The sequence below is a fragment of the Rhipicephalus microplus genome, chromosome 3 (genome assembly GCF_043290135.1).
Source record: "Rhipicephalus microplus isolate Deutch F79 chromosome 3, USDA_Rmic, whole genome shotgun sequence".
Classification (NCBI taxonomy): Eukaryota; Metazoa; Arthropoda; class Arachnida; order Ixodida; family Ixodidae; genus Rhipicephalus; species Rhipicephalus microplus.
In genome coordinates, this window is record NC_134702.1 from 229,796,069 (window position 1) to 229,808,392 (window position 12,324).

A 12,324-nucleotide genomic window follows, 5' to 3' on the forward strand; every position below is an offset into this window, starting at 1 on the left:
AGTTGCGTTTGTTCCTGTACTTCTCTCTCTCCTTGTTACTTCACTTGCACTGGATGGATTCAAAAATATCTTGCGGCGGCTCATTTGTGAAGCGATTAGCTTCTTTATTGAATCCATCCTATGGCTACTTGAAATAGTGTCTCAGGGACTCTCAAAGCTTCAAATTTAAAATATTTCTTGTGTGAGTTTACACAAGAACATGTATGTTGCATTGTGTATTGTTTTTTATTGCTGCAGCAATGCCACAGGCAGGACGATAGTTATAGCGCGAGAACAAAATGACGACACAGAGACAAGAAGAACACGTCGTTGTTTTGTTCTCGCGCTATAACTATCGTCATGCCATACCAACTAGCCCATGCTGCCACACTTCTAAGCCACAGGCAGCTCTGAATGATTGCCTAAAGCTTTTAAAAGTCGGCACTCGTATACCGGTACTTGTTGTCATACTGTGCCAGCAAACTTTTGCAATTGAGGGACACATTGGGCTGTGTTCCGTGACAGCTGATGTCCCCTTTTCAGTCAGTACATTTTCCACATGACAGCAGTGTAGTGCAGCGAAGGTGGGTGACTGCTCACATATTGCTCACCTATGTGGCTGTGCTTTCAAAAAACTTTGCTACCTCAGACACTATGCTTAAGACCCATTAAACGTGCTATCGACCGAGGCCAGATCGTCTTGCGTTTTTTTTTCCTTTCAGTCGGCAAGCAACTGCTGGTGCGTGTTGTTTGGCTATTTCGGCAACATTGCAGGCAAGCAGATGTTCAGCTGGAAGCTACGAAGGCAGCAGATGTTTTCAGGCATTGGCAAGCAAAAAGCATAAACTTAGCATATATATGCAGCAAAGCAGTGTGAATTAAGCAGCTTTAAAATACACGCAAAAAGCATAGCAGGCGAAACCAGATTTTGAAGTTTGTTTTAATTATTTATATGTTTGCATTTTCGGTGTTTTATTTATGAAGTTTTGTTTATGAAGTGCAGTGTGCTTCTCTGCACTGCACATTTGAGCAAGAAACAGCATCACCTGTCATGCTTCAAGCAAGCACACGGTCCTAGTTGTACGTGCTGGGGCCCGAGCGTGTAAATCAAGAGATGCGACTCAACATTTTCCACGTCGTTGCATAATCAAACTGCACTCGAAGAGGCCAGACGACAAGGCGCCATTAGTTATTTAAACTGCATAGCAGAAAAGCTAGCTTGTCAATTTTGATATTGGTATATTGTGGCAACTGTCTCACTCATGCTCTCATTGATACAGTAGAAGTGTGGCCACTGAGAGGAAACGTGCTGCCTAGGCATCACAGTAAAATCAGATGCCACAATTTTTGCAGCATGTTTGCAGTGCATTGCGTTGTCATTCGTGGCTGGAGACCCTCATCCCGGTATCTGTTCTCTCAATATTGGACAGCTGAGAAGAACCAAGTTTATTAAATACGAAAAGCTGCCAGAGCGTATCTGTCATCTTTACTAAATGTTCTTTAACGTTTACAGATTTGACCCGAGATTGAAATCTCGCGTTTGAAGTATCAGACTTGTAAAAACAATTTTTTTTCTTTTTTCACAAACATATCCAGTGTCACTCTGCACATTCTATTGCAGATGCAGATAAACGATTATATGTCTCTTGGTTTTGTGATCTGCATTTTATGGTGAATCGGCTTGGGCCTGGCGAAATCTCTATCAAAATAATGTAATGAAAACCTGGGCTATACGACTCAATTTTACGTGGACCTCGCATTTTAGGTTGACTCTCATATAACATTTGGGAAAAGAATAAAATTGCCTTTTTCTCTTGAATCTAATCCTGACCAAATATTCACTGGTACAAAATAAAAACTTATATTCCCCCAGGTTTACAAGCAGAAAAATACAGTTGAGACAGGTACAGTTCTTAGAATAGCAAATTTATTCTTTTGGCAGTTTATGTGCTTATGTGATTCAGTTCTCCTTGCTTTAACATTTATTTAAGGTCGCTTCGGGATACACCTCTATTGCATGCATATCTAGGGTCATTTCTTGGAAAATTTCTTGGACAAGCTATATCCACAAGGAGTAGCTTCAGCTGGGCGGAAAGCTAGTCTTTGAGATCCAGATATTTTCATGCTTATAGCCAGTGGAAACTTTTCCAGGTCAACATGTAGCTGAGGATCTCCCTTAGTTCGCGGCATTCGCAATCAAAAGCTTCTAGCGTGTAAAAAGAATACAAAACGATGCAGTTATCTTCAGCGCGCAAAAGAACTTTCTCTTGATGCGAGTTTTCGCATTAACACCAGCACATCACCACTTGTCTTCACAACAGGACATCTACAATGCAGGGTCGTGATGTAGGCGTATTCGGGTGCTCTGTACCCGTTTTTCGGGCAAGGCTGAGTGTCACTGCCTGTATTCTTGGTTTTTTTATCATGCGAAACCCAGTATATGCGACACCCGGATTATGCAACAGTTTTGTGTGGTCCCCTGATGGTCATATAATCGGGATCCACTGCAACACGCTTTCATGATGTAGGGCAAGCTGACATAGTAAAAAGAGGTCTTGCACTCTATTTTCATAACAGATAATGTGAAGATTGAAAAGGGGCATTTGCGTTAAAAAAATTTCTATGCACATGTTCCTGAAGCAGCCAAGGTTGGCAGCACAAAAGTTGCTGCAATCTACAAAATGAGGTTCCTTGCCTGCATTTGCAGCGCCAAGTTTGTTGGTGCCGATGTGCAGCATCTTGATCATTAATAAAGCTTATTCGTACTGGCAGGCTTGTGCCCAGGGCTAACTTGTTAATAAATGAGCAGTATCTCCCAGCACCTCCTCCTAGACAAGATTATGAAATTGGCCGTGTTGGTAATACATAACTGATCATGTAGCGCAAAAAAATAGACACAGGACAGGAGAAGAGACGAAGGGGTGTGCTTACTTCTAAAAAAATTTATTTCGAAGACTGTACATGTATATACTCTTGAAATGCAAAAAACAAATAGGGAAGTCAAGAACCCCACTATTACCATGCGCGAAAATCTTAACGTTCTCGGGAAGAGGAGGAATAAACCAGCAAGTTTAGGTGGCCGGGCCTAAGCCTCCCATGAGGGGACGTCAAGGGCTTGCCTCGACGCCGCCTCGAGAAAGACAATTCTTTTTGCGAAGCTGAAGAGAGGGAGTGCTGACGCAGTTCAGCGCTACTCTAGAAATCCTGTGTGCCTTCTTGATTTCTCTTGTTGTTTTATTTGTTTTTCTCAACAGTCATGGTGTCATGCTAAAGCGTTTTGCAGCCACATGTGCCGCTGCAATGCAATGCCAAAAAACCATCGCGACCATTCCTGACCTTACACGCGTGTTTACGGAGCCGCTCGTTGATACATCGGCCAGTTTGTCCTATGTACTGCTTGCCGCATGAAAGAAGTATCTGATAGACAACTTTTTTTGTGCATGTGACAGCGGGGATTTTGTGCCTTTTAGAACAACCTAGTTTTGCAATTGAAACATCTTTAGTACACAAGTAAAACATCATTAGTACACAAGTACGGCAGCTTTTTCAGAGCAGAAAAAGCTGGCCCACACCCCAGCCTCTTTCAAGTTGTGGGAGATTCCATGTAGATATGGCACTACAGCAATCTTCTGTAGCCTTACTGGTTTAAAATCAGAGGGCTTGTTTCGAGAATAGAAGTTTCTTGACCAAATTTTCTGCGACTGAAACCTGTATGTGAGAGGCGTAGCCAGCATTCAGAAGTCACTCTGCTTGCTCTTTAAAAGTAGCTGACATTAGGTGTAGACAAGACTTCTGTAAAGCGTTGCAACACACAGCTTTACAATGCCTCTTTTTACGAGTTTTGTGTCGGCAAAGTGGTACGGAAGCAAGGGTTTGTAGCTTCTTGGCTGGTATGTCAACCAAGTGTGGTCTTAGTGAAAAGTCAGGGCTATGTCTAAAAAAACCTGAGAGTGTTGTTAATTGCCAACTCGTGAGTTAAAATGAGGAGCTTGAACCTCTCCTTGATGAAGTTGAGGATAGTGTCTAGGGCGCATGACATGAGATATCAGTCGAGAAGAATGAGGAAGTCGTCAATAAATCTAAAAGCGTATGGTTCTGTTGTCACAAAGGTCACCTAAAACGGTTCTGTCAAGCTTGGCTAAAAACAAGTCACTTAGTTGTGTCTGCATGATTTTATGAATTTCTCAAATTCACCATTTGTCATACATATGAAGCTGAGCAGACTGGACAACAAGTACACACGTTCAGGGCTCTCCTGAATAAACTATACGCAATGATCTATTGCCTATTTTTGCGTCAGATGTGCCGTTCAGAAAGGAGATACTACATTGTTGCCGATACATTGGAGATACTTTTTGCAGAAAGGAGATACATTGTTTTTTTTTTGCCATATACACGCATTCAATACAGTCGAACCTCGTTATGACGAACTCCAGAAAATCTGAATAGTAGTTCGCTATAGCCCGAATTCGCTATACATAACTGCACCGAAAAATCGTCAAACCCTGGTGTGAATAGGTCAGCAGCATGACAGGAATCGACAAGACACTTACCTGAACAAAAATACATTTATTGAGGCGAAAAGAGCCTGTGCAACGTGGCCTGGTTTTTTTGGTTGATGGCGTGCCATATAATGCCTTGCTCATCCATGTCGAGGCATTCCACAAACTTGAGCCTGGTGCCTTCCATCGTGCTGCAATAGCGCCGCGCCAGAGCCATTCCAGCCAAACCCTCGCTAGAAGTTGGCAGCGGAATGTTTTCGGAGACTGCGTCTTCAACTTCTGCGACTTCAATTCCAATTAGCTGGTGTGTCACCTCCACAGCGGTTTCCACATCAGTCAGTTCGGCAATAGTCTCCGACGCGTCGTTGTCGCCAACGAAGTCGTCTAGTGTGAGCGTGTCCGATGCATCGCCCACGAAACGTGAAAAATCGCTCCACTTTTTGTCGAGCTCGACAACCTCTTCAGAGCCTTCAACATCTTCAATGGGCTCTTCAACTGCCTCAGTGCCAACTGTGATACCAGTGTGCTGAAAGCAGTTCACGATGGTCTTTTTCTTCACGCTCTCCCAAGCGGCCTTCAGCATCTTTATGGCACCCAACTAGTCAATTTTTAGGTCTTCGTTAATTCGAAGACGAATGAGCAGCCGCTCGATGAGCCTTTGCTTGTAAATCGCTTTGAAGGCACGGATGATCCCTTGGTCTTGAGGCTGGATCTTGGAGGTGGTGTTGGGCGGCAGAAACTTGAGCTCAATATTGCTCAGTGGAACATCTGCGGAGTGCACTGAGCAGTTGTCGATGGGCAGAAACACTTTCCTACCGTCATCCTCAAGCTGTGTATCCCGCTCCCTCAACCATCCTACTCCTTCAACTCTCGTGTCATCCATCACTTTCAATTGGAAGCATAAGTGGCTGGTAGGTCGCGGCAGCGTCTCCTATAGTTCGGCGTCTTGAACTTGCCGATCACAACTGGACGAAGTTTTGTCGAACCATCCATGTTCGCGGCAAGTAGGACCGTGATCCGGGCTCTGTTTTGCTTGCCACCATGACATTTCTGCCCGTGTGTGCTGCAGAGTTTGGCGCGGCAGCATCTGCCAGAAGAGGCCCGTTTCGTCCGCATTAAAAATATCTTTTGGTTGATATCTGGCACAAATTTGAGGCCACTCTTCTTTCAGCCACTTGTCCATTGCTGCGGCGTTTGCCGACTCGCTTTCGCTCATGACATCTTTTCTGACGAAGTCGTACCGGTTCTTAAATCGTTACAGCCACCCTGCACTGGCACTAAAATCTTTGTCATCGAGAATGAAAGCGAAGTCTCTTGCCTTTTGCTGCAGCATTGGCCCCTACACAGGAATGTTTGTAGCCCTTACGTCGACGAACCATTTATGTAAACATTCCTTGACGCGTTCGAAGGCAGCAGGTCGAATACGTGGTGCGTTGGCAGGCTTTCTGCCGTGTTGCTGAACAATTTCCCTTTTCTGCCTCAGCACCGTGCTTAATGTGCTGCGGGATATTTTGAGAGCTTCAGCAACAACTGACTTTTTTTCACCTCTTTCAACACGCTGAATAATTTCCAGTTTCATCGCATACGTCAAGACGGTCCGTTTCTTCCCCTTTTGCGCCTTGGTGACGATAGACAACACTGCTTAGCACCACAAAAACGTGCAAATGAAGAAAACACCACACGCACCCAAGAACAAAGCAACCGCTAGTCTGGAAAAGCGGCGTGTGAACAATGTGTCCACGTCGTCAATCGTCAAGGCTGCTAGATTTTACCAGTGCGTCAGGCGCATGAGATTTTAGTAAACGGCCGTATACTAACCTTAGAGAGTGAGCCTTGCTGATTTCGGAAGCCATAAAAAAAAAAATATTGTCATTTGCAGTCTACACCGCTGCACCACGAAAGGTGCTACATGCGTATGGGATGTAAATGCGGGTCCGCCTAACTGCTGCTGTGCTGTTGTAAAGCCGAACGCGCGCTCCCGAAGCGCTTGTATTCTGGTCTGGGAAATTCGGTATACCCATTGCACGCTCGAGTTCATTCGCTATAAAAATGCCAAAATACTATCTGTTGGTAGTTCGACGTAGCCAGTAATTCATTATATCCATGTTCAGTATATCCATGTTCGACTGTATAGAGCTGTGCTGTTGGGATAGTCTAAAGCCTCTTCATATTGTTTTGATTGCTGTTATCGTAAGCTGCCAGCTGCATACTTGTGAGGAGAAGCACAAGCCTATTTGTCAAGAGCCACATGTAATTTAACAGTGAAGCTGTTGAAGCTGGCAATAACATTTTCGTTAATGAAAACCCCTGCTGTACCGTTGCCTTAGCAACTACAAGAACTGCGTGTCATCTGTGCTAAAGATAGCCAAGCCACATTCCCTGTGGAGCCATTGCCATAGCTATCTCCACGGTTTCTTTCACCGTGGCTCAGGGACAGCAATTTCAACATTCAGAGGGGCAAGGTTTTCACGGCAGCCGCTTCTTTGGCGAAGCATGCTGGATCGCATCGCCGCTGTCGTTGTGACTCCTGTCCTGCAGCATGGCGAGCTGAAGATCAACCAGCTTTGCTGTGCGAAATTCCGTGAAGCTTAATGCAAAGTTACATAACCTTTTTTTTAAAATTTTGCTTTCTTTTTCTTCTTATCATTGAGATGCCTTCTTTCTGGGAAGGATGTTGCCTATTGCACTTGAAGTCCAACCTGACTCGCTATTTATTCCCACTACTATCGTATTAGTCTCTGTGGTTTGTTGTGTGTGCTGATTGTGCCTACCTGATGTCTTACCCCAGGTGGAGGCTCAAACCAATCTGCTTTTGTCGGTGTCGTCGGCATGTGATCCGACGCTCAACAAGAAGCTCAAGAGGAAAATCAACTTTCTCTGGAAACAGGTGACTTCACAACATTTTACGCTGAATATAAGAGGCACATTGCACACTTTAATCTTCCCCACAGCTTCATGTAACAGTGTTCTGCTACAAGGGGCTTCTTATGAGAGGATTGTGTGAATATTTGAAGTGGATGGTAGGCGAATAGTGATTTGGTCGAAATAATTTCAAATCAAATTCAAATACAGTGCAGTCCACTTATAACGATACCACATATAATGATATATTGGTTATTACAATGGGTTGACTTAACCGTCTCATTTTTTGTATTCGGGCTATGGGGAAAAATACCATATATAACGATATGTTATTCATCGCATATCGAATACAACGATGAAAGTTTTGTCGTTTGGACGGCTAGTTCTAGAATAATCTTAACGTTCACATTGATCAGTACCACTGAAACGAATGCGAGAAGACGAAAAGTTACCGTAGGGGAGTTCGTATTTACTGCCATTGCAGCGCAGCACCGGCAGCGCGTCCTGCCCGTTTCGAAAGCCGGAGAGAACATCGCGAGTTGCCGCGGCACGCTGAGTGCGATGCCGAGTGCCGAGAGAGACTTCAGAAAAAAAGAGTAAAAAGCAAAGCCGCGCCACGACTTGCGGTCCATGTTGGATACCCGCAACCAACACCGTGCTCGCGACAAAGAAAAGACAGAGAGCAAAAAAAAAGTGAGAAACAAAGCTTTTCACTTTTTTGAGACTGGTTCAGTCCGACTGGACTAAAGCAGCCTCTCCTTCCCAGCGATCGCATCGCGCAATCAGCACGGGCAGAGCTAAGCTCCTTCTAAGATGGTGCCGATGAAGCATAAGGCCGTGTCGCTTGACACAAGGTCCAAAATTTTACAAGACTCTTGACAAGGATTCAAGGTGAGTGCCCCTGTGAAAAAATATGAGCTCGCGCAGTCGACGATATCGACAATCCTCAAAGCCGGCAGCACTGCAGTTTTGAAAGCTGGGTACAGCCGCTAAGACAACGAGCGGAAGAAGGTACGAGAGCCTTTGTATGTGGACGTGGAAGAGGCCCTCTACCAGTGGTTTCTGACGATCCGTTAACAGAATGTGCTGATCAGTGGTGTTATACTTGCCACAAAGTAAAAAAAAAATCACGCTTTTCTGCTTCGTCGGCCAGATTTCGATTCCGGAGGGGGAAAGACACAAAGGTTCGAAGAACGGTGTGGAAGTGTTCACTAAAACATGGTGGAGGAAGTGGCTTCTGTGGACTCCCAAGCGAAGCAGCATTGGCTGCAGACCAATCTGCCCGCACTTATAGAGCTCTTCTCGGTCAAAGATATTTCTAATTGTGACGAGACTGTCCTTTTTTTTTTGAAATGATTCTATCAAAGACTCATGCTCTGAGAGGCGATCCGTGTCCGGGCAGGAAGCACTCCAAAGTTAGAGTGACCGTATTGTTCTGCGTGAACATGGATGACCATCATCGAATGAAGCCCTTCGTGATTGGGCAATCCAAGAAGCCAGTCTGCTTCAAAAATCAGCACATTCCGGTATGTTACTGCAGCAATAAGAAGGCCTGGATGACCCACGTCTTGTTCAAGGAGTGGCTGCTCGAGATGAATGGTGTCATTGAAAGCAGGGGCATAAGGTGGTGTTGCTGCTGGATAACTGCAGCGCGCATATCGCGAGCCCGAAGCTGACATCAATAGAATTGATGTTCCTGCCGCCAATACAACGCCAGGCTTGCAACCGCTAGACGCTGGTGTGATAGTGAATTTTGAAGCGCTGTACCGGTGGAGCATGCTTGAGCGGCTGGTCCTAGCGTTTGACAGCTCGGCTACCGGTACGTCAGGCAATGCAGATGAACCGCCTCACTTGAAGATCAGCCTTCTAACGACCGTGCGCTTTGTTTACGGCACGTAGTATGAGGTGAAGCAGACCACCATACAATACTGCTTCAGAAAAACAGGCATTGTGCGCCAGGACCAGCCTCCCCCGCCTAATGACAGTGAGACCTGCATGGAATACCATGGATCTTGATGAAGTCTGGGAGTACATCGCTACTAGTGGCATAGATAGAATACCGCGGATCTTGATGAAGTCTGGGAGCACATCGCTACTGGTGGCATAGATAGCGAGTGTGTCGTGTCGGTTGAGGACTTTCTCACAGCAGACAGTGCTGCCTCGTGCTGCGAGGAACTCACCGACGATGCAGTTGTCGTGGATGTGATGTTGCGACAGATGCCGGCGTTGTGTGACGGCAGCAGTGACAGTAGTGACGACGAGTTCAACAGTCACAGCGCTTCTCCGGCCCCGTCGATGACCATGCAAAGTGCACTGGTGTTTATCGACGCGCTAGTAGACTTCATGCGTGTCCGAGGACTGCTGCCAGAGTATTCGCAACAGTTTGAAGCTATGTGAACCGCACTTGTGAAGCTGAAGCTTCCGCAGAAGCAACTGTGAATATCTCACTACTTCATCCTGCCAAAGCCATAAACGCTCTTCGAAGTATCAAGTTTTAATCTACATCATCTGTCACTGGTGGAAAAAGCACATTCGAGCCTGGAGCTACGAAAGGTACGTTGATTGATTGATTGATGTGTAGGGTTTAACGTCCCAAAACCACCATATGATTGAGAGACGCCGTAGTGGAGGGCTCCGGAAATTTCGACCACCTGGGGTTCTTTAACGTGCACCCAAATCTGAGTACACAAGTCTACAACACATCCGCCTCCATCGGAAATGCAGCCGCCACAGCCAGGATTTGATCCCGCGACCTGCGGGTCAGCAGCCGAGTACCTTAGCCACTAGACCACCGTGGCGGGGCTACGAAAGGTACGTTTGGTGACGATTTTTTATGACAGCCGAGATATAACGATCATCGGTTATAACGATCGTATTTTCAGGTTTCCTCAATATAGTTATAAGTGGACTGCACTGCAGTACATGGATTGCACATTATTAAGAAGAAAAATTGGCATATTTTTCATAACCCAGCGAACCTGCACAATATCTTTTAAAAGCTTAAACAAGGCCTGTGCGAATGCTATTCTTTTTGGTTCAAAGGATGTGAAATCTCTGAATAGTAGCAGGATTAGACTTTCAGTTTCGGTAATTTCTAAAATATGCAATTTTAGATTCAACGCAGCTTAGTGTCGAGCTCAATTCGGTGTGCGACGTGACCACCCTTACTCCACATGTGCGTCGGCTCCCCCTGTATAGCCTCAGAACGCTGACACAGGGAGCATCTACTCATCTACGCTCGCTCTCCCCTCTCACGTCTCTAGGCATTGCGCCCAGCAGTGCTTGCACCCCTATTGCACTTGTGTGTCCTCTTTCCCTCTCTCCTCTCCTACGCTCTCCCTCTCGCCTCGCAGAGCTGACGCAGGCAGCGGGTGCTAGTGAGTCTCTTGATTGAAAAAACCGACTGCTCGCGCTGCACCATCATTTACTGGCCACGCCGTATATATAGGCACTGGATCTTGACCTCCAAGGAAGTGCTGGTGGGAGATTTATTCCGTGCATTGTTGAACAACAAAAACTTGCAGCGTGTGCGTTAACGAAAAGCAGACTGCGGGTCTTAGTGTCCGATTGGAGTTGTCAGTCTCTCACTGCCCATTAGCAGCGATTGGCATGTTCCAGTAGGAAACACCAGTCTATCACCCCAGGTTTCTTTTTCCCGCAATGCCGCGATGAGCGCCAGCATCATTGCCGCCACCAGTGTAAGCGTGCACGCCCGCTTCTTTGCATCTAAACATGCTTCCCTTTAGCGGGAGATGGTGTAATTTTGAACGTTACTATACACAGAGCTTATAAACTGGTATAATAAATTTGCAGACTTTTTAAAAAAGGTATGAATCGATGCGCAAGTATGTGTTCATATAACTTTGAAGCGAGACTTCGTGACAGGGCTGATTTCTCCTGGATAGGAGTTTTCACGGCTTGACACCCCTTCTGTCCAGTAAGACCACCTTTGCAGGAGGCTACGTGTGAACTAACCTACACTTATACACTTATTTGTTTGTTTCGAATACTTCAATACTATGAAAAGTTTAATTGAAGTTGCTGTGAATTTGAATACTACACTATTCATTCGAATGTTAGAAGTATTTGAACACTCGCTCAGACCTACTTTATGCATTTGTTTTTCGTTATGCGAAATTTTTTCTGCAGCTACATGTGCCGGTTAAGTAGCCGAAATACGATTGAACATATGGGTTATAAAGTCGCATAATTCATCCAACGTCGCGGGATCGAATCCCGGCTGCGGCGGCTGCATTTCCGATGGAGGCGGAAATGTAGGCCCGTGTGCTCAGATTTGGGTGCACGTTAAAGAACCCCAGGTGGTCGAAATTTCCGTAGCCCTCCACTACGGCGTCTCTAATAATCATATGGACGTTAAACCCCGCAAATCGATTAATTCATGCAATGGATAATTCAAGCTGGCTAATTAGTCCAGCAAAAGTTAAGTGTTCTTAAGTGGGGGAAAAACTCCTTATTTACAACACGCCACTGTTATGCGAACAAGATTGCCTGACCATACAGAATCTCTATGTGCAATCGCAAGCTGTACGACTAAGTTTGATGCATCACTTGTTGCTGTAGCGTCGCGAACTCTTAACTATGTGCTTGCTGCGTTCACTCCGGAAGGCTTGAAACAGTAGGGGAAAATTGTGTGGTCTCGCTTCAGGTGCTGCTAATTGATGGAGGTGTTGGAGGAGCATTAGTGGGGGTGTAGTCTCTATTTTCTGGCATGGGCAGAATTTTTTTTACTTAAAAAAATCAAACAAAGAGAGAGAGAGAAAGGCAACACTGGTGCTTTACTTGACAACAACTTTTCTTGGCATTGAAGTGAAGGCTACAAAGCCAAATCACGTGCATCCTATCACTAGTGAATGTTGTTACACAATAGTGCCCGTACTTTTAATGTGAAATATCAAAGTTCCTTCTTTATTTTCTGTGTAGAGCTATTTGGACACAGCTCACACCCGCAAGGTATTCATAT

The 12,324-nt window shown here is 45.4% G+C and overlaps 1 protein-coding gene across 1 annotated transcript in view; it reads left to right on the forward strand.

The window, feature by feature from the left end:
• The window catches only part of LOC119167548 (lethal (3) 80Fj), a 331,845-nt gene that overhangs the window by 21,000 nt on the left and 298,521 nt on the right, over positions 1-12,324 (forward strand). The window contains exon 5 of the mRNA XM_037419055.2: positions 7,270-7,368. Coding sequence (XP_037274952.2) covers positions 7,270-7,368 — 99 coding nt within the window. The remainder of the gene's footprint in view (positions 1-7,269; positions 7,369-12,324) is intronic.